The 20202-nt window shown below is 45.9% G+C and overlaps 1 protein-coding gene across 7 annotated transcripts in view; it reads right to left on the bottom strand.

The window, feature by feature from the left end:
* The window catches only part of PSMF1 (proteasome inhibitor subunit 1), a 47875-nt gene extending 36916 nt beyond the window's left edge, over positions 1 to 10959 (bottom strand). For 3 of the 7 annotated variants that reach the window (XM_025398220.1, XM_025398222.1, XM_025398221.1), the window contains exon 1: positions 6488 to 6909. In XM_025398220.1, coding sequence (XP_025254005.1) covers positions 6488 to 6616 — 129 coding nt within the window. In that variant the 5' untranslated portion in view covers positions 6617 to 6909. Of the gene's footprint in view, positions 1 to 6487; positions 6910 to 10777 lie in introns of those variants that run through there. The other 4 variants (XM_025398218.1, XM_025398219.1, XM_025398224.1 and 1 more) reach the window with 4 other exon arrangements.
* Positions 10960 to 20202: the final 9243 nt, after the last annotated feature.

Genomic DNA, 20202 nt, shown 5'->3' with positions numbered 1-20202 from the left:
ACAGCATTGGAACCTGTCAAGAATCTGCAGTGTTGGTTTAATAATCATCTCTTCCCCATCCCTCTGCTAAGAATAAAGCCAGTCACCTTGAGGAACACTGAGAAGTTCTAAGTAGTGTTTTTCAAAGTTTGGACCTTAGGCTAACTACAATAGATTACCAAGGTGTTGACTAAAAACACAGATCCTAATACACCCTAACTGACTGCAGTGATGTACAAAAATTTTAATTTCATAGTACACAAAATGTAGCATATGTACAAATAACAAAGAATTATAAAATGTCTCTACCACCAGCTTAAGAAATAGAACATCAGCAATACTGCTAAAGCCTTGGGTAGCAAACTCCAATAAATGTCCCTTCTTCCCCTTCAAGGGTAATCACCACTCTTAAACAATTTCTTTACTTTTCCCTAGAGTTATATTACTCTACATGCAACCACAAAAATATATTGTTTCAAATATTTTTGAATTTTAAATAAACAGCATCACTTCTGTCATTTGCCTTTTTTATTCGATATTGTTTTTGGAAAGGCATCCATGTCAATGCATTTAACTACAGCTGATTCACATTCACAGCTACACAGCATTCTGTATAACTATGCTGCAATTTATACATGTACTTGTTGATGGTGATTTGGAGTATTTCCCAGCTTATTTGTTTTGCTATTATGAACAATGCTGCTATGAACATTCTTGTACACATCTGGTACATACATGGATAAATTTCTATAGAGTATGCATGGAGGAAAAGCTTTTAATTTACAAGATAAAGTCAAGTTGTTTTCTAAAGAGTTACTGATTTATACTCCCACTAGCAATGTATGAAAGCTCCTGTTGCTCCGTGTAGTTGGCAACATTGCTATTGTTGCTTGCCAATCTAGTAGGGGTAAAATGCTTGCCATTTTCATGCTTGTCAGCCTGGTGGGTGTAAAATACATCTTTTATTGTGAGTTGTGACGTCTTCCTTTTTTCTTTTTAAAAAATCCTAAGACTTTCCATACTAAAGTTTGAGAAATAGTTCTCAAATTATTTCTACAGGAAAAATAATATAGTGATTTCCAGGTGGGGAAGATTTCTTAAACAAGATTCATAAAAGAAAAAAAATGCTGCCTTTGACATTGTTTGTAACTGAAAGCTTCTGTTCAACAGAGACACTACTAAGTTAATAAGCAGCCACAGGCTAGGAAGACACATTTGCTATGGCTGCAAAGGAAAGAAATTAATAACCTCTACATAAAGGGAATGCCTGGAAAATGAACAATAACAACTGGCAACTCCAAAAAGTGGCAAAAGATACGAACAAGAAAAAGAGCGGTTAATAGTATTTAAAGAGTTATTCAATTTTACTAGCAATCAGAGAAGCAGAACTGAAATAATGAGACACTAAGTTATACGATTCGGACTGTTATTACCCAGTTTTCTACTTTTTGCCAGATGTCTGTGTAGGTGTGGGGAGAATGGGAACCTCTAGTCCCTGCTGGTGGGCATTTAAACTCATACAGCCCTTTTGGGGAGCAATCTGGCAGTTTTTAGTGCAATTAAGTAAGCCAATAGCCTATAATTTAAAATCCCTACTCCCAGAAGAAACCCTGTGCACAGGGTCCATAACAAAGGATCTTCATTATAGCCTTGGCTAAGGTAGCCAAAGTGGAGATAAAATACAAAATATGCTTACAGTGGAATACTATTTAGCAGTCAGAAGGAACAAACCAGATCTAATGATAGTATTATATATAAAATAAAAAATATGATTTAAAGGAAAGTTCCCCCCAAAATGAGGTTTACACTCCAGTACCTTTATGTAAAAATTTTAAAAAGCACAAAAAAAAGTTAGAATCTTTTTTCATGGATGTATATTTATATTGCTCACCATGGGTCAGGTGGACTGGGAAGATCTGCAGTCATGAGAATACGGCGGGAGGGAGTGGGACTGGAGATGAAGAAAATGGAAAAGACAAAGGTCCAGCAAAGCAAAACTTCACACACTAAGGACAAGGGGAGACCACACATTGAGAACTGCCGGCCTGTCCTCTTTGGTCACCCCTGGTGCTCAGAAATCCTTTGGGGAAAGAGAATCCAAATAAAATTCAGGATGTCACAGCTGGCATGGTTTAAAACCTGGCTGGATGAGGATGAAATTCACAGGCCTGAAGCACAGAAATGAGAGTGAGGAAAAACAAAAATGAAACTAATCAAACCATTCTTCTGAGAAAGAGAAACTATCCCCTCACCCCAAACTGGGTAACTTTCCCAAATATGTTTAGTGCTTAGCGTTATGGATTTGTTTACTTTGGAAGCCAGAAATTTGATGACATCCTCATCTTTGCTCTGTCAAAGGCCTTTAAATTTATATTATATCCTCCACGTACAGCATTCAAACCACCACAGTTCTCTCTTGGAATATAAACAATTTGGTCTGCTCACCTCCCCATCACCTTTGGCTTCCAGAGTTACAGAAAATCCCTGAAGTCAGGTGAAACTGCTGTCTCTAACTGCAGTGCAACTGATGTTTCCCAGTAAACAGAGGACAGACCCTGGGGATATCAGGCCAAACATGGCATGCAACTGCCCTGTAAACCCTGACATCAAATATCAAGAGTCCCAGAAAGCCACAGTTGGAAAGTAGCCTAAGTACGCAGTCACATGGTTTAACTTCCTCTGATGAAAAATCAAAGGCCTGAGGCTGAGTGCAGTGGCTCATGCCTGTAATCCCACCCCTTTGGGAGGCAGAGGCAGGCAGATCACTGGAAGTCAGGAGTTCGAGACCAGCCTGGACAACATGGTGAAACCCCGTCTCTATTAAAAATACAAAATAAAATTAGCCAGGCATGGTGGCGGGGACCTATAATCCCAGCTACTGGGGAGGCTGAGGCAGGAGAATTGCTTAAACTCAGGAGGCAGAGGTTGCAGTGAGCCAAGATCGCACCACTGCACTCTAGCCTGAGAGTGAGACTCCATCTTGGAAAAAAAAAGAAAGACAATTCTAAGGCCTGAGAGGGTCAGAGAGCTGACCAAGGTCTCAGCAAGTCAGCTGTAGGGTTGTACTTGGAATTCAGAGCTTCTGATTGCCCCAGGCTATGGCTAGAGAAGGTTTTCCCCAGCCAGGTCCATAAGATGGCCCTAAAAGAATAAAGATAACTGTCTTCCTAGGTAAAATCCTGGCACTGGAAGCGTTCTTTAATGGTCATGAGTTTGATCCAATGCCTCTGAGCTAACATGCACCCAAAGAAATTTAAACAGATCATTTTGGGCATTTTCTCTCTTTCATCACAATCCTTACATTCTCCACAACAGAAAACAAAATTATCTAACTTATGTCGATGACCACCTAAGTCATCCCTTACCTATCCCCTTGCCACCTAAACCACTTGGCAAAGCTGTAAAGTTCTTGCAAGGAGTGGTTCTAACATCAAGAAAGAAATCCAAATTCTAAGATTGGATTTTTGTTGAAGCCAGTGGCTGCACTGGTCTTCTAATCAAGTTTTACGTACACAATTCCCCTATAACAGAGGAGGTAAAACCTAAGAGAAAGCAGACAATCTAGCTTTCCATTTAACTGTCAACTTGTGTAGTCAAGCATACACTCTTGGACCTTCCTCTTGTTATCACCCCCAGAAGGGTGGAAACAGGAGATGGGAGGAGAGGCAACACAAATATCCTCTGAGCTTGGAAAATACAATCAAGTCAGCTGAGTTGGCTGGCCCCAGGCTGAAAAATTAAACCTCCTTTTAAATAAACTAACAGGAAAGATGCCTCTCCAGCTTCCACTCTGAATGAAAGTAGACTCAGCAGAAGTGACAGGAGGACAAGTGCAACCTGAGCCCCACTGGCAATCAAGGAAAAAAGGCAGAGAGAAGCAAAAATACACCACACTCTAGTTTGCAATCCAAACACCCATTCCTTCAAGAGCATGCAAGATTCAGGAAGAAAGGTGGCAATGCCTTACAAAAACCCCATTCCCCAGGCTCCTGGGCCTCCCCAAAGATTTCTGAAACCAGCATCTTTTTCTGGCCTGCAGAAGTTCAAAAAATAGCACCATGAACAGAGAAAAATCAGATGGACCTTGGGGAATTGGTAAAGGCCTTTTTTTTTGGAAACAACAACAACAACAACAACAACAGAAAAAAACAGTATTAAAATGAGATTGTATTCTTTCTGTACATTTCATCCAAAAATTTTGCAGCCTTGAGTGTATGGAAAGGTGATAATGCCAGCTAAAAGAAGGTATCGACTTATGTGAACTGATGTTCCCAAACTGTCAAAGTGATTCAACAGGATGAGTGAGGGTAAGAATGGTGGGAGCAGATTCACAGCGATTGATATTTATTTGTGGAATGGCAAGAAGAGAAGGGCATCAGGCACACCCTCTAGAACAAGTTCCAGAGCAGAGGTGGACAGGGTTCTGACAGTGTGGCAGAGTAGAAGTAGCCAGTTAGGGGTAAGGGGAGTGAGGTACATGAGAAGGGGCAGTGCAGAGCACAGCTGTTCCATCTGAAGGACAAGAGAGCTGAGGGCCAATGGAGGAGCTCCCAGGTCAAAATCAAATCTTACTCCTCTTCTCAGCCCCACTGTCCCCTGCACCATCCCAGATACCAGTTTCTTTGAAGAATCTAGGAAAAGCTGAAATTAAATGACTGGGGCAAGTGAAGAGCTGCTCAAGATTAAAAAGCTGGAGTAGGACAAGTGGGGAGACAAGATTTCTGTTAGGGGGACTATGCACTGAAACAGGGGCCTGACACTGAAATGTGTCTCTACCTGGTACTAAGGTCTGAAATGCTGAAAGGCATTTGGAAGGTATGTGGAATGAAGAGCAGCACAAAGAGAAAGGACAGGGACAGATGTGTTTGGGAAGGTGAAATGGTTCCTGCTTCCAGATGTGTGTGTGTGAAAGGCTGGCTGTTCTTTTCCATCCTCATCTCCAGTCATAGAGCCCATTTGAGAGATGAAGTATGTGTGAGTTTGGAGGTGGGAATGGGGATCCTGAGTGTGTACCTGGGGTCCCAGTGAGATAACTGAGGTCGGGGGCGGGCGGGGGAAGAGCCAGAAATCCCTGACAGTTTTTAGGCTCTGGTTCCTGCTGAAGGAGGTAAAGTGTGAGAGGGGTATCGTGGTCTTGGTCTTTAGTTCTTTTTTTTTTTTTTTTTTGAGACGGAGTCTCGCTCTGTCGCCCAGGCTGGAGTGCAGTGGCCGGATCTCAGCTCACTGCAAGCTCCGCCTCCCGGGTTCACGCCATTCTCCTGCCTCAGCCTCCTGAGTAGCTGGGACTACAGGCGCCCGCCACCTCGCCCTTGGTCTTTAGTTCTAAGAGACAGAGAGGAATAGGGACAGCAGTGAGGGGTAGGGGAAAGGGGATACTTGCCTAAGTGCTCAGAATGTACAAAACAAGTTTGAAGACATAGGTCCCTAAAGCTATGTCAGGAGAGGAGAATTAAGACTCTATTTGAGAAGCTAAAAAAAATGATTAGAGGAGTTGAGGACTGAAGCAGTCAAAAAGGAGAGGAAGGGTGATGGGGTGGTCTGTTTCCCATGGCTGGTCTTGGTTCTGAGAGAGAACAGTGACAGTGAGCGGCACGCATGTAGGCAGGCCCAGTTGTCCCAGCAAGCAGATGTCTAGGATGATGTGGATGTGGGGGATGAGGGTCACAGGGAAGAGACAGGAAAGACAGAAGAATGCTAGAGCAAAGACTTAGTGAGGTGGGTTGGGCCCAGCGGTCCTGGAACTCGGTGGGGATGACAACAACGTCCCTAGGTGTAAGAGGTGGAGCCTGGGGATGGGAGTGGAGTGGGCTGGCCCTATGGGGACAGCTATGAGGAGAAAATCTTATATGACTCTCACATCCAGGCTGTATGTGTATACGATTCTAGGGGGGACTGTTTCCTAGAGCTTAAGCTGGGGATGGCAGTAGCGAGTGGACTACGCTGGGCCCTTCAGTAAAGCGTGAAAGGCATGTGAACTCTCTGGGCCCATGCTAAGGGGTGAAAAAAGGGCCGTGGCCTGGGGCTGAGTAGGTCAAAGCTCACTCCCGTACCTGTGCTTGGATCCAGATGTTTGGTGGAGGCTCTAGTGTGGTATCAGGGCGGAACTGAGTCAGTCCCCTCACCCCGAGGCTGGGTGGGAAGGAATTCTGAGGAGATTAGGTGGGTGAGGAGTGCTCTGGGGAGCTAAACTCCTGTCTGGATTCTTTTCCATTCTATGGAATGCCAGGTCCACACAGTCCTGGCCTGAGAGGCTGCCAGGCTGTGTTGAAGCGAGTTTCTGCCCTTGAGTTTACAAATCATGTTGTGCCAGCTGTGCTGTGAGGGACTCTGGGCTGGGTTGGAGCAGGTGAGTAACCTCCGACCCGCAGGTTTTACCAACGCCGTCATGTGCCCCAGGCCCTGCATTGGGAAAGGCGGGGAAATCGGGCGCTCTGGACAAGGCCTCCGGGCCTCTGAGTTTGGACAGAAGACAGTTCCCTCCTCCACCCTGGCCGGCTCCGTGGCGTACCTGGTCACCGACACCCAAGCCGTAGTAGCCGTGTGTCACCATTTCCCAATGCAAGAAGCAGACGAGCGCGTCCTGCGTGCAGGTGATGGCCGGCGCTGCCGATGCGAACAGTACCTCCAGGCCCGCCATGAGCGCCAGCGACTTCGGCGTCTGGAGGAGAGAAGGGGGAGGGGGTAGTGCAGTGAGCCAGCTCCGCGGCCCGGGTAGCTATAACTCCGCTTGACTCCTGCGCTAGCTCTGGCAGAGTCTACACCTGAGACCAAGATGGAGACGCCCGGGGGCGGGGCGGGGCGGGGCGGGGCCGCCGGAAGTAGCCCCAGGAGCGGGCGCAACTGCGTGAGGCGCGCCGGGCTGGCAACGCGAGCGCAGAACTAAAAGGTTCCGCCAGGGACCGCGCGGGGCGTGGCCCCTCAAAGCCGGAACCTGGGTCTTCGCCGCGGCCGACAGGATCGCTTCACGCAGGCACAGCGCCCTCCAAGAGGCCACCTTGCTGAGAGCCAGACTTCCCATGCACAAAATGGGTTATGCTAGGCCGGGGAAGGGGCTGGGAAATGTGGCTAAAATACATTCTTAATAATCGTTAATACGTACGCAGTGCTTACTACCGGCCACATTATTCTAAATGCTTTACTTGTATTCATTTATTTAATCTTCACAACCCAACTCTATGCAGTTGATATTAACGATTAATGTGCCTCATTGCACAGATGAGGAAACTGAGGCACAGAGGGCTAATTTGACCAAGATGACAACAGCCAGCGGGTGAATGGCTGAGATGGTTACAGGAACCTAGCAGTCTGGCTTCTAAGATAACATTTATTAAGTGTTTATTGTGTGCTACATCCTGTACTAAAACCTTTACATCACCTTCTCAACAACTCTATGATGTACCATTATTATCCCCATTTTGCAGATGACAAAACGGCTGAGAGTTGAAACCATTTTTCCAAGAAGACACAACTGCTGCCTGCAGAGCTGAAGCTCCTGACCCATTACCAAATTTCAATCATTTATTTGACTACCCCCTTTATGATTTTTACCACCCATTACGTCAACAAGTTTCATGAAATCCACTTATTGTTTTTACCCAAATAAATTTAGTTTCCCCATCCCAGTCACCAACCTGGTCCAAGCTCCTGTTATCTTTCACTTGGACGCCTGGCATCAGCCTCGGAACTGCCCCATTCCATTCCTGTCTCTCTCTGTACTGCACTTCGCAACCAGAGAGATTATGTTAGAAAACAGGTCAGATCGGCCGGATGTGGCGGCTCACGCCTGTAATCCCATCACTTTGGGAGGCCGAGGCAGGTGGATCACTTGAGGTCAGGAGTTTGAGACCAGCGTGGCCAACATGGTGAAACCCTGTCTCTACTAAAAATACAAAAATTAGCTGGGCGTGGTGGCGCACGCCTTTAGTCCCAGGTACTCAGGAGGCTGAGGCGTGAGAATCGATGGAACCCGGGAGGTGCAGGTTGCGATGAGCCAAGATCTCACCATTGCACTTCAGCCTGGGCAACAGAGCGATACTCCGTCTCAAAAAAGAAACAAAAAGAAAAAAGAAAACACGTCAGATCACATCCCTCAGCTCAAAATCTCACAGGGTTCCCATCACACTCAATGGAAAAGTAAAGTCCTCCCCGTGGTCTGCAGGAACCTGCATGTGGTCTGCCACCTCCTGCCCCAGCCCTGCCAGTCCTGTACCTCTCTGATTCAATCTCCTTCAACTGTCCTCCCATCCCCTTTATACCTGCAATGACCTTGGCTCCCCTTCTCTCACAGCTACATATGGTCCAACAGCAAAGCTAGTTGACTTCACTCTCAAAATATATTATGAATCTGACCACTTCCCATCACCTTCACTGCTTCCACCCTGGTCTGATCCTCCAGCATCTAGCTTCCCAACCACTTTCCCTCTTTCATGTGTTCTGTTTAGGCCTTTGCATTCCTCTTCCTGGAATGCTCTTTTCCCAAATATCTACGTGTCTTGCTTCTTCATTTCTAGTGGCTCCATCCCTCACTCCTACCATCCTCAATAGAGGGCTTCCCAGACCATTCCATCCAAATAACCTTCTCCAGTCTTTAACCCCTCTCCTGTTTTTTTTTTTTTTTTCCCTGCAAAGCACTAATCATAACCTGAAACTATATTGGGTATTTATTTCTTTGCTTATTTAATGACTGTCTTTCCACTAGACTGTGACAAAGAAACAGGGAGCATGTCTACCTTGTGCACATATGTACCTGAATGCCATCTGGGATCAATCTATACTTATTGAAAGAAAGAATGAATACTGAATGAAGAAATGAATTCTTGTCCTAGCCCCAACCCAATCAGGCCACTCTTATCTCTTTATAGTTCACCACTCCCTTTGTCAGCTGGTCCTGTGCCTCTCCAAATTTTGTGTTCCTAGAGTTTCCTTGAGACACCCAGATTCTTGAACTCCTTCTGCAGAGATTCTGGATGAGAAGGTCTGAGGAAGAGTGCATGTATGTTGACCACATTCTGAACGACACTAAAGCTGATGGCTGTGGAACTCCACTCTGAGATGTACTGCCTGTGGCATAAAGCTATTTGCCCTTTCTACTGAGAAGTTCTGCACTTTCGGGCTTCCCTGCTTTTGCTTATTCTGTCCCTTCTGTTGTGATACCCTTATCCAGTTATGGAAAAGTTCTACAGATTCATTCCATCAATAAACTTTGATAGGCTGGGCTGCCATGAACCATAGTGCAGGGTGTCCACTTAAGGTGCCTACTTAGTGGCAGCCCATTCCTAAGTGCCTAGTGTGGGCCAGACACAGATGAACAGGTTCCTGTCCCTATAGGGCTCACTGTCTAGTGTTTAAATTAAAAAAAAAAAAAAAAAGCACTGGTCAGGCACGGTGGCTCACGCCTGTAATCCCAGCACTTTGGGAGACTGAGGCGGGCAGATCACGAGGTCAGGAGTTCAAGACCAGCTTGGCCAACATGGTGAAACCCTGTCTCTACTAAAAATACAAAAATTAGCCAGGCGTTGTGGCAGGCACCTATAATCCCAGCTACTTGGGAGGCTGAGGCAGGAGAATCACTTGAACCCAGGAGGTGGAGGTTGCAGTGAGCTGAGATCAAGCCACTGCACTCTAGCCTGGGTGACAAAGCGAGACTGTCTTCAAAAAAAAAAGTGGATTTAGGAGCAAAAGGTGTTCCACTAAAAGGAAACAGTATGTGCAAAGGCGTGGTGGAATGCAGCTAGCTGTGTGTGATTAGAAGGTCAATGTTGCCTCCTGAGTGAGGTTTCCCTCATCTCTTTGCCCATGATTAACTGCTCTTTCCTCAGTGTGCTTGGCGTCAGTGGGGTACCAAGGGGTGGGCATGGGACAGTGAGAGCTATCAGCCTTAGTCAGGTGGAGAATTTTATCATTGAAGTTGATGTAAATTGCTGGTTCATGATGATAGCAAAAAGTGGACTGACTTTTGGTCTCTTTTATTACTACTTTAAAGTTTTTTACAGCAAATGTACCCACTCCTTGTCTGCACCAGGGCAGGCAGCTCCGTCATCCCCACCCCTTGGTTCAACACTGCTTTGCATACAGTTGGTTGTAGCTGGCATCTTATAGAACGCTGGCTCCCTCTTCTACACCATCATCCCTGTCTTAACAAGTATTATCTCAGAAGCCCATGGTGAGACAGGGATTTGAGTGGTTTATCTGGGAGCTGATTCCAGGAAATAGCAGTGGGGGCAGTGGAGTAGGGAAGTGAGACAGGAAGGAAAGGCAGCCAGCAGAGGGAGTGTGATGAAGCCAGTTACCTCTACGGGCAACTGGACCGCACACCTACCTGGGAACTCTGGGAGGCAGTATGGGGCATGTCTCAGAGCTCTTCCATTTGAGAGCATCTGCCACAGGCTGAGAGCTGCTTCTGGGGTCCTGGAAGGCCCTCAGGCAGAGAGTCGCATAATTTAGAGAAAGCAGTCTGCGTGTAGAGGTGACTGCTGAAGGGTGATGAGGGTGTTGTAGTGCGGACTGCTATGTCCTCCCACACCCCTGACCAGGGGTGAGCCATGCCTTGGAAAGTCTGTAACCCAGCAGCCAGCATGGAATAGGCACTGGCATCAGTGTATTGAAAGAATGAGGTAAACTCTATCTCCTGAACCAGGCTGTGAATCCCGTGAAGGCCAGGACTATGTTCCACCTGTCCTGAACCCCAGGGTCCTCCAGGGATGGGAGCAAATGGGAGGACCTCCTGGGGCTGGGGTGTGTGTGTGTGTGTGTGTGTGTGTGTTGCCCCTGATTCATCCAGCACTTTCTGTGGACTTACCTACATCAGCAAGAGTCCCATTCTGCCCTTGTAAGTGCTGTGAGTGGCTGAGAAAGGAAGCAGGTGGTGGGTGCCTCCCTGTCTGGGCCCCCACTACCAAGAGCCCATGCCAGAGATGAGGGCCCGGGATGATAGAAAGAACTTGGCCGGTGGCTGCAGCCACCAGTTCCTGGTTGCCAAGTGACAGCAATGTGGGTATTCCAAGCTCCCTGCCTCCCTGGAAACCATGAAGAACTGAACCAACGGACAGTGCCTAGATGGGCACTGAGGCGAAGTCATTCACTACTGTAATTCTTCCTCGGCCTAGCATCAACCCAACCATATCACCTCCTCCAGGAAGCCCTCCATGATTGATATTGTTCTTTGCTTCTACCAAGTATCTGATATCCAAGACTTCCCAACTTCCCATTCCCCTTGTCTATGGGGTACCCAGCATATTTGACACCCATAGCAGATACCTCTTTTCTTAAAAAGATGATAATTTTTAGGCCGGACACAGTGGCTTATGCCTATAATCCCAGCACTTTGGGAGGCCGAGGCAGGTGGATCACAAGGTCAGGAGATAAGACCATCCTGGCTAACATGGTGAAACCCCGTCTGTACTAAAAATACAAAAAAATTAGCCAGGTGTGGTGGCGGGTGCCTGTAATCCCAGCTAGTCGGGCAGCTGAGGCAGGAGAATGGTGTGAACCCGGGAGGCAGAGCTTGCAGTGAGCTGAGATTGCGTCACTCCAGCCTGGGCGACAGAGCGAGACTCTGTCTCAAAAAAAAAAAAAAAAAAAAAAGAAAAGAATTTTTTATTTAACTCTATTAGTTTTTTAAAGTTTTTTTTATTGTGGTAAAATACACATAGCATAAAATTGATCATCGTAATCACTTCAGGTCTACAGTTTAGTGATACTAACCACACTGTTTTCCACAGAGGCTGCACCATTTTACGTTCCCACCAACAGTACAGAAGCATTCCAATTTGTCCACCTTCTCAGTAACACTTGTTATTTTGTTTTGTTTTGTTTTGTTTTGTTTTGTTTTCATAGTAGCCATTTAGCCACCCTAATGAGTATGGGGTGGTATGTTTTTTATTTTTTAAATAGAGATGGAGTTTTGCCATGTTGCCAAGTCTGGTCTTAAACTCCTGAGCTCAAGCAATCCACCCATCTCAGCCTCCCAAAGTGCTGATATTACAGGCGTGAGCTACCATGCCCAGCCAGTGGTATCTTATTATAATTTTGATTTGCATTTCCCTAATGATTAGGGATGCTGAGCATCTTTTGATGTACTTATTGGCCATTCGTATGACTTAGGAGAATGTTTGTTCAAGTCCTTTGCCCATTTTTTAACTGAGTTGTTTGGTTTTTGTTGTTCAATTTTAGGTGTTCTCTATATATTTTGGATATGATTCCTTTATCAGATATATAATTTGTAAATATTTTCTCCCTTTCTGTGAATTGCCTTTTATTCTGTTGATAGTGTCTATTGATGCACGAAAGCTTTTAATTTTTATAAAGTTCAATTTGCCTGATTTTCCTTTTGCTGCCTGTGCCTTTGATGTCATATCCAAGAAATCACTGCCAAATCCAATGTTGTGAAGAATTTGCCCTACATTTTCTTCCAAGAGTTTTATATTTTTAGGTCTTACATTCAGATCTTTGATCCATCTTGAGTTCATTTTTGTGTGTGGTGTGAGGGAGGGGTCCAGCTTCATTCTTTTTATATGAATATCCAGTTTCCCCAGCATCATTGGTTGAAAAGGCTGTTCTTTCCCTATTGAATGGTCTTGGCGTCCTTGTTGAAAATCATTTGACCATACATGTGAAGGTTCATTTCTGGGCTGTCTATTCTGTTCCATTGGTCTATATGTCTGTCTTTATGCCAGTACCATAATGTTTTGAAGTAGCTTTGTAGTAAGTTTTGAAATCAGGAAGTATGAGGCCGTCAATGAAGCAGATCACTTTTTAACACCTCCCTCCTCATCTATGAAGTTATTTTCAGCAATAACCACATGATAATCAGTAAAAATTATTATTTCCCTAATTCATTCTTCTTCAATGAAAAAATATATATGTGTGTGTGTGTATGTGTGTGTGTATATATATATATATATATTTTTTTTTTTTTGGAGACAGAGTCTTGCTCCATCACCCAGGCTGGAGTACAGTAGCATGACCTTGGCTCACTGCAACCTCCGCCTCCTGGGTTCAAGAGATTCTCCTACCTCAGCCTCCCAAGTAGCTGGGATTACAGACACGCACCACCAGGCCCAGCTAATTTTTGTATTTTTAGTAGAGATGGGATTTCACCATGTTGGCCAGACTGGTCTCGAACTCTTGACCTCAAGTGATTTACCTGCCTTGGCCTCCCAAAGTGTTGGGATTACAGGGGTGAGCCACCATGCCTGGCCAAAAATATAATTTACAGATTGTACAACTCCCCCTTTTCAGTGTATAATTCTGAGTTTTGACAAAAGCACACGGTCTTATAATCACCATATTCTCTACATATTTCCAAAAAGAAAGGATATTTAAAAATTCATCTTTATTGAGGTATAATTTACACACAATAAAATCACCCATTTTAGTTGTATACTTCATGAGTTTTGACTAATGTATAGACCAGTGTAACCACCATGACCATGATATAGCATGTTTACATGACTCCAAAAAATTTCCTCATGTGCCTTAGCAGTTAATCTTTCCAGCCCCTAGCTGAGGTGTTGGTCCATTTCGCATTGCTATAAAGGAATACCTGGGACTGGGTAATTTGTAAAGAAAGGCACTGCAGGCTGTCTAGCATGGTACCGGTATCTGCTCGGCTTCTGGTGAGGCCTAAGAAGCTTTCAGTCATGGTGGAAGGCAAAGGGGAAGCATGCATGTCATATGGAGAGAGAGAAGGGAAAAGAGCAAGGAAGAGGTGCCAGGATCCTTTAAATAACCAGCTCTCACATGAACTTACAGAGTGAGAACTCACTCATTACCATGGGGAGGACATCAAGCCCCATGACCCAAACACCTCCCACTAGGCCTGCTTCCAGCATTGGAGGTCACATTTCAGCAGGCAATTTGGAGGGGACAAAACATCCAAACCATATCACCTGGCAACCACTGATCTGTGGTTTTTGCATCTATATTTTTTGTGTCTAATTTTGCCTGTCTTAAAAGTTCATATAAATGAAATGTATATGTTGCCCCAGGAAGCAGATGTCAAGATGGAGTTACAGTGTTAGAGGTTTACTGGGGATAAGTCACAAAAGAAAAAGGGGAGTGGGAACAGGAGTATGTGGGGAGAACCTTCAGGCCTTTCTGCAGATCTGGCACCTACGAAAGAAGAGAAGGAAGGAATAAGGATTAGTGAGAAAGTCTCAGCCAGCCCAACGGAGAACTCCAGCACCAAGAAATGTCATAGAGAGTTCCCTGTTGGACTGAAATGGCCAGGCCTTAGTGCTCTCTCTGCTCGGTGGGCTGCCTGTAAAGAGCATGGCTTCGGCATGGTCCCAGTGGTCCTACAGCTGGAGGATGTTAGCAAACTGCACTCCTCACAGCTGCATGGCAATTATTTTCTTGAAGAAGTTTTGGCACCCCTCCATAGCTGACACATAAAATAATACCCCTTCATGCCTGGCTTTTTTCACTAATCATGATGTCCAAACTTCATCCATGTCGTGTGTATCAGTCCCTTCCTTTTTACTGAGTAATATTCTGTTGTATGGATGTGCTAATTTATCCAGTCCCTTACTGATGGGCATTTGGGTTGTTTCCAGCTTGGGATGATGATGAGTCATGCTGCTATAGACATACATGGACAGGTCTTGGTATGGCCTTATGATGTCATTGGTCTTGGATAAATTCCTAGGAGTAGAATTGCTGGATCTTATGGAAGAGTATATGTTTATAGGAAACTGCCAAATGGGTTTTCAAAATGGTCATACCATTTTCCACACCTGCCAACAATGAATGAGAGCCCTGGTTGCTCGACATCCAGCAGAAGGGGATTTAAAGGGGAAAATGTGGTGCTTACTGAACCAGTGAATGGATTGGAAGGTAAAGATTAGGGAAAGCTGCCACCAACTTTCAGAAAGTCTGGACATTGCAGGAGCTTCAGGAAACCGCCAGCAGTGATCACAGCTGCCTCCCATCCTGGGGCAGCATGTGTGTATGTTGGGTGGTGGGGGGGCCTGCAGAGGCTGCTGCCAAAGTGAAACCTGAAACTCGAGATTCTGCCACTGCTGTTGGAGAAGCAATGATGTACCCCTGCCTCTGCCGCCCAGTGGCTGGATCTAACTTGGAACCCAGCTGGCAAGTCATTTTGAAAAATGCACTTGTTAGGTTTCAGGCACCTGCAATACTAAGGAAAGACATAAAAGGTGTGAGAGTGTGTGTGTGTGGTGGGGGTCAGGGGGTTGGTACTGACGCTTTGACAGACAAATTACCCAATGTATATTGTGTCATTTAATTCCCAGAACAACCCTTTAAGGTAGAAACTATTATGATCTTCGCTTGAAAAATGAGAGAATTCAGGGAGAAGTTGTGTCATCGTCCTAAGCAGCAGGGTCAAGATTTGAGCCAGGCAGTCAGCCTGCTTGCCTTCTCACCACAGTGCCATGCCTCCAACAGCATTACTAAGGACTTGCGGGATTCTGAGCTCTGAGTTTCAAGATCTACACAGGAAAAGGCAAGATTCATGACTGAGGACCATTTTTCAGACCTCAGGGGCAGAAAAGGCTGGGAATAGAAAAAAGGGTCAAGGGTCCAGGCTGGGAACAGAGAAATGGTCTAGGCATGGGAAGCTCCTCCAACCACAAGGACACATGAAGAGTCTCTGCAGAGACAAGGGAAACCACAAGAGGGCACCCTGGCCCACCCAAATGCCCGCGGACGGCAGCCACGGAGCAAGAGGCACACTGCTCCAACGTCACTTCATTCCACCAGGAGGTTCAGGGAAGCCCTAGACCAGAGTCCCCCAGCAGGCTCTGTCTACACTGCAATCAGCCTTCACACCTGGAAATACCTGATTTTAGCTCTGGGCATCGTTGCCCTCAGGGATAGACAGTCCTCAGAGAACCCAAGTCCTTGGAGGCACAGTGGGTCGGTTTCTGAGGCCACTCTCTTTTCTGTACCCCCTACTTCTCCTTGTCTCCATCCTTTCACAGACTTGGGCCTGACCCTTGCCTTGCCCCCATGCCACCCATGTCCAGCTCCAGCCCCAAAGTTCCATCAGGCACTTGCCCACCTTGGTCAGGCAGGTGGGAGGGGTGACCAGCCTCACCTTGAAAGGCTATAAGTTCTGCCTGATGCTCCCCAAACCAGAACATCAGCTCCACGAGCACAGGGATTTGTGTCTGTTTGGTTCACTGCTATAGCCCTGGCACCTAGAACAGAGCCTGGCATACATAGTAGGTGCCCAATAAATATGTGATAAGTGAATAAATAGATTAGCAGGTGCATAGTTGTCGAAAAGTGTCTAGACCTTGGAGTCAGGCAACCTGGGTTTACATCTTGGCCTCTTTGCTTACTCACTGTGCAACTTTGGGGAAATGGCTTCTCAAATTGTCAAATAGGGGTTATAGTGGTGTCTTCCCAAGGGCTGCTGGGAGGATTTCCAGATATGATGCCAATAAAGTGTCTCCCATGGTACCTGGCTCATGGTAAGGGCTCCTAAGAGGTGGCTCATTATTTGAGATAACGAGGTCTTGGAAAACAGCAGCTATTTATTGAGGATTTACTATGTGTCTGGCACGTAGCTCATGTTATCTAATTCAATTTTCTTAACAACTTTTAAATGAGAAGTTAAGTAGCTCAGAGAAATTAATTAACTTTTCCAGGGTCACACAGCTGAGAAGAACAAACTTGGGTCTAAGTCCAAGTCTTGAAGCCTGCAGCATGCAAGTTCGCAAGTCAGACTTTCTGGGCTCAAATCCTGGCTTTGTCACTTACAAGCAGTATGACCCCGAGCAATTTTCTTAAGCGGAGAGCTAGGAAGGGACAGAAATAGGCCACCTCTAGGCCTGGACTGTTCTTTAGGATTTGCAGGGGTCAAAGACACTACCAACAGTACTAACAGTACTGCTGCAGTCTCACTCCCTGGAGATTGTGCAACCTGCCAAGGCCCCTGGAACCTGCTCTTTAACCACAGCATCACCTGGCCCCCACCAAGCACCAGATTGTTTCCAAATGTGTTCTTTGTACTCCACCTGGAGCTGAATTCACAACCTGGTCAAGCAGTCAGGACACACACACACACACACACACACACACAGAGCTTGGCTTTCCTGTGTAGACTTGGGCAAGTTGCTTTGCTTCTTTCAGCCTTAATTTGCATATTTGTAAGCTGAGGGGTGATAGGTAGCACCTCAAATGAGGATTACCTACAAAATGGAACGGCGCCCTGAGCACTGGAGGTGAGCGAGGAGGAATGGGAGGGTTGGTTTCCAGGACTACTTCAGTAAGAATCAGGCATTGATTTCTAAGGCTCTGTTAAAAGATAATTTTCAGAAAAAGATTAAAACCATGACTCTCTTACAGCTATAAAAATGAACCCATACTAAAGATTTTACTTTGCTTGTTAACCAATGAGGGGGCAAGACAGATGTTGTAAATCATTCAAAAGAAAAGTACAAACGTATATAGAGTAAAATAAATAGACAGATGTTACAACTGGGTCAAAGGACAAGTCAAACAAGCACAAATTTATATGGAATAAAGGACCTGAATTATAATTGGAGGCTGAGTTAATTTTTCCACAAAGGGATGGAAGTCAATTCCATCAGACAAGACAAAGTTTGTATGTCTATCAGTTATATGCAATTTACAAAGTGCAAAATATCAAGTTCAGAGACAATGAACAAAACTAGAATCACACATTCCCCAGAAGAGTGTGCTGTAGTTTTCTCTATAGCCCTTTTTGGCCTGGAGATTCCAGGCTTCTCATCCAGCACTTCTCAACTTTTCTGGGTTTCAGTTTTCTCATCTGTAAAATGGAGTGGCTAATTGTAATGCTCCCTGGTTGCGTGAAGATGAAATGAACTGGTAGAGTAGAACACTTCACATACAGTGAAGCCTTGGTTCCCTAATCAAAGGTTATAACAGTCTCTCTTACACTGGATTGTGAGGAGGATGAAATGGGCAACACACACAAACAACCCTGACCCATGCCCTCACTCAGTATGCGTTGACACCTTGTAAGAATAGTTCTGACCACTTCGAAAGTTAGTACAAACTGGGTTAAAACCCAGGCCTGTCTGGTCTCGCAAGCCACATGATTTTGTTGAACACGAGATTTTGTTGAGCACCTCCTCCCCTGGTGGCGCCTCAGTCTGCCCATCTTTCCAGGAGTGCTCAGTCAACCAAACTCCTGAGTGACATCGTCTCCTATTCCCTCCACTGTGTGAGGCACTTCACAGCTGCCAAGCTGTCCAGGACAGAGCAACTCTGGGAATGGCCTGGCAGGCAGGTGGCATGGATGTGGTAGGTCAGGATGACTGGCTGGCAGGGATGTGGCAGGGATAAAGTCCAGCCTCCAGCCCATCCAGAACTGTCATAGTTTCCATCTTGCTCACATGGCCTGGTGGAAAAAGGCTGGCCCCAGCTGGACTTTAGCAAGAGAAAAGGAAAAGATGTTTCCCAACTGCTGGGTCAGGTCTCAAGTTGGCAAGGATGGGAAGGACAGGGCAGAGTCCAGCTTCATCTGAATCTGAATCTGTGTCTTCTCCCTGCCTTGTCTGTGGCCCAGCTGTCGTCCTGCACACAGCTGCATCTTAGAGCATCCCTGTGCCAATTGCCGAAGCAAGGCAAGTTGTCCTGCTTTGGGTCCGGGCCTCCGATTCACCCAGCTCCATGCCAAGACCTTTGGTGGGGTCAGAGGAGGAGCCCTTGCCTTTGGAGGTTCAGCTCTTGAGTCTTCACTGAGGGCTGTGATCATAGGAATGCTTAGTTTGCAAAGGAAGGAAAACAAACTGGTTTGGGCATAAAAGCAATTTATTGTCCTAAGGGGGAAAATGAAGTGGGGAGAAGAAAGGGAGGTTAGGAGTGAGGCATTTTAACTAGGGAGTCCAGGGAAGGCCTCACTGAAAAGGGCTGTTTGAGCAAAGACCTGAAGAGGTGACAGAATGAGCCCTCTGACGTCCCAGGTGGATGGAACAGCAAGTACAAAAGCCCTGAGGTGGGAGTGTGCCTGGCATGTGTGTCAGGAGCCCAGGGAGGGAGGTGAGCGATAGGAGATGAGGTCATGGGGGTAACTTGGAAGCCTGATATTAGTAGGGCCTCGTAGGTCAAAGAAAAGACTGGGAAAATATTTTCTTTAAAGAATGCCCTTTATTCCATGGACTGAAAGCAGAGTCAGGTTCCTGCAGGCTTTGGTGGGAGGGGAATTAAGATGGGGAGTAGAAGTGAGAGGAGCAGCGGATGGAGCAAAGACTTCTCCTTCTCAGCCTGGCCTTCCTTGGTGTCGGGCAGCACCGCCTAGGAGCCAGAGGGGGAATTAGTGCTCTGGGATCCACAACACAAGTGAAAGGATCCTGTTGCCAGTGGCAGTCCCGGCAGGCAAAAGCCTCCTCTGGAGTCACCTAAAGCACCCAAGTGACTAGGCTGGGCCGGAGCAGTTTGTGATGGCTGCTGCTGCCCACTAAGGAAGAGCTCTGGGAGGACAGGGTACCTTTCTTTGCAGCAGCAGTGCCCAGGCCTGGTCCCCATGCAGGGGTCATAGTTTTATGTCTGGTGGGCAGTTCTCACTCTGGGGAAATGCTAACTCTTGGAGAAAATAGGAGATATCAGTCCACGACTTCATTTTACATATGGGAAAACTGAGGCAGAGAGAGAGTCATGCACTGAGGCTCACATAACTGGACAGCAGCAAAGCTGGGACTTGAACTCAGACTTCCTAACTCCCAAAGCCAGTGCTCCTTTCCTACTTCTAGGGAGACAAAAGATCGCAGCGAGAATTCCGGGCCTAGAGTTAAACTCTGCATTTGAATCCTTGCTCTACCACTTGTTGGCTGTGTGACCTGGGGCAAGTCACTTCACCTCTCTGTGCCTCAGATGCCTCATCTGTAAAATGGAGAAAATAAAATAATAATTTAAAAAATCAATATCTGCCTCATAGAGTTATGGTGAAAATTACATAAGGCAATATTTGGCCTTAGAACAGAGGTGAGTGACATCAGTAAAAATGGTGGAGGAAGACTGGAAAATTCTTTCCTCCAATGAGAAAAGTGGAAAAAATGGTCAGAATCAACTTTTTCAGAATCTTGAAATTAATCAAAGGCTTGCAGCAATTGAGGGAGCATTTATTCAAGAAAAAAGGCTAAATCTTGATAAGAACAGTGACCTCTGTGATGTTCTTACTTGCCCTATTCCCATCCCCCTCTTTTCAGCTCTGTGGTAGCCTTGGAAACCAGTAGCCCACATTTATGATGAAAACTATCAAACTGGCAG

Source organism: Theropithecus gelada, chromosome 10 (assembly GCF_003255815.1).
Source record: "Theropithecus gelada isolate Dixy chromosome 10, Tgel_1.0, whole genome shotgun sequence".
Taxonomy (NCBI): domain Eukaryota; kingdom Metazoa; phylum Chordata; class Mammalia; order Primates; family Cercopithecidae; genus Theropithecus; species Theropithecus gelada.
Note: the sequence above shows the minus strand (reverse complement) of the source record. Positions and strands in the feature narration are given on the sequence as shown.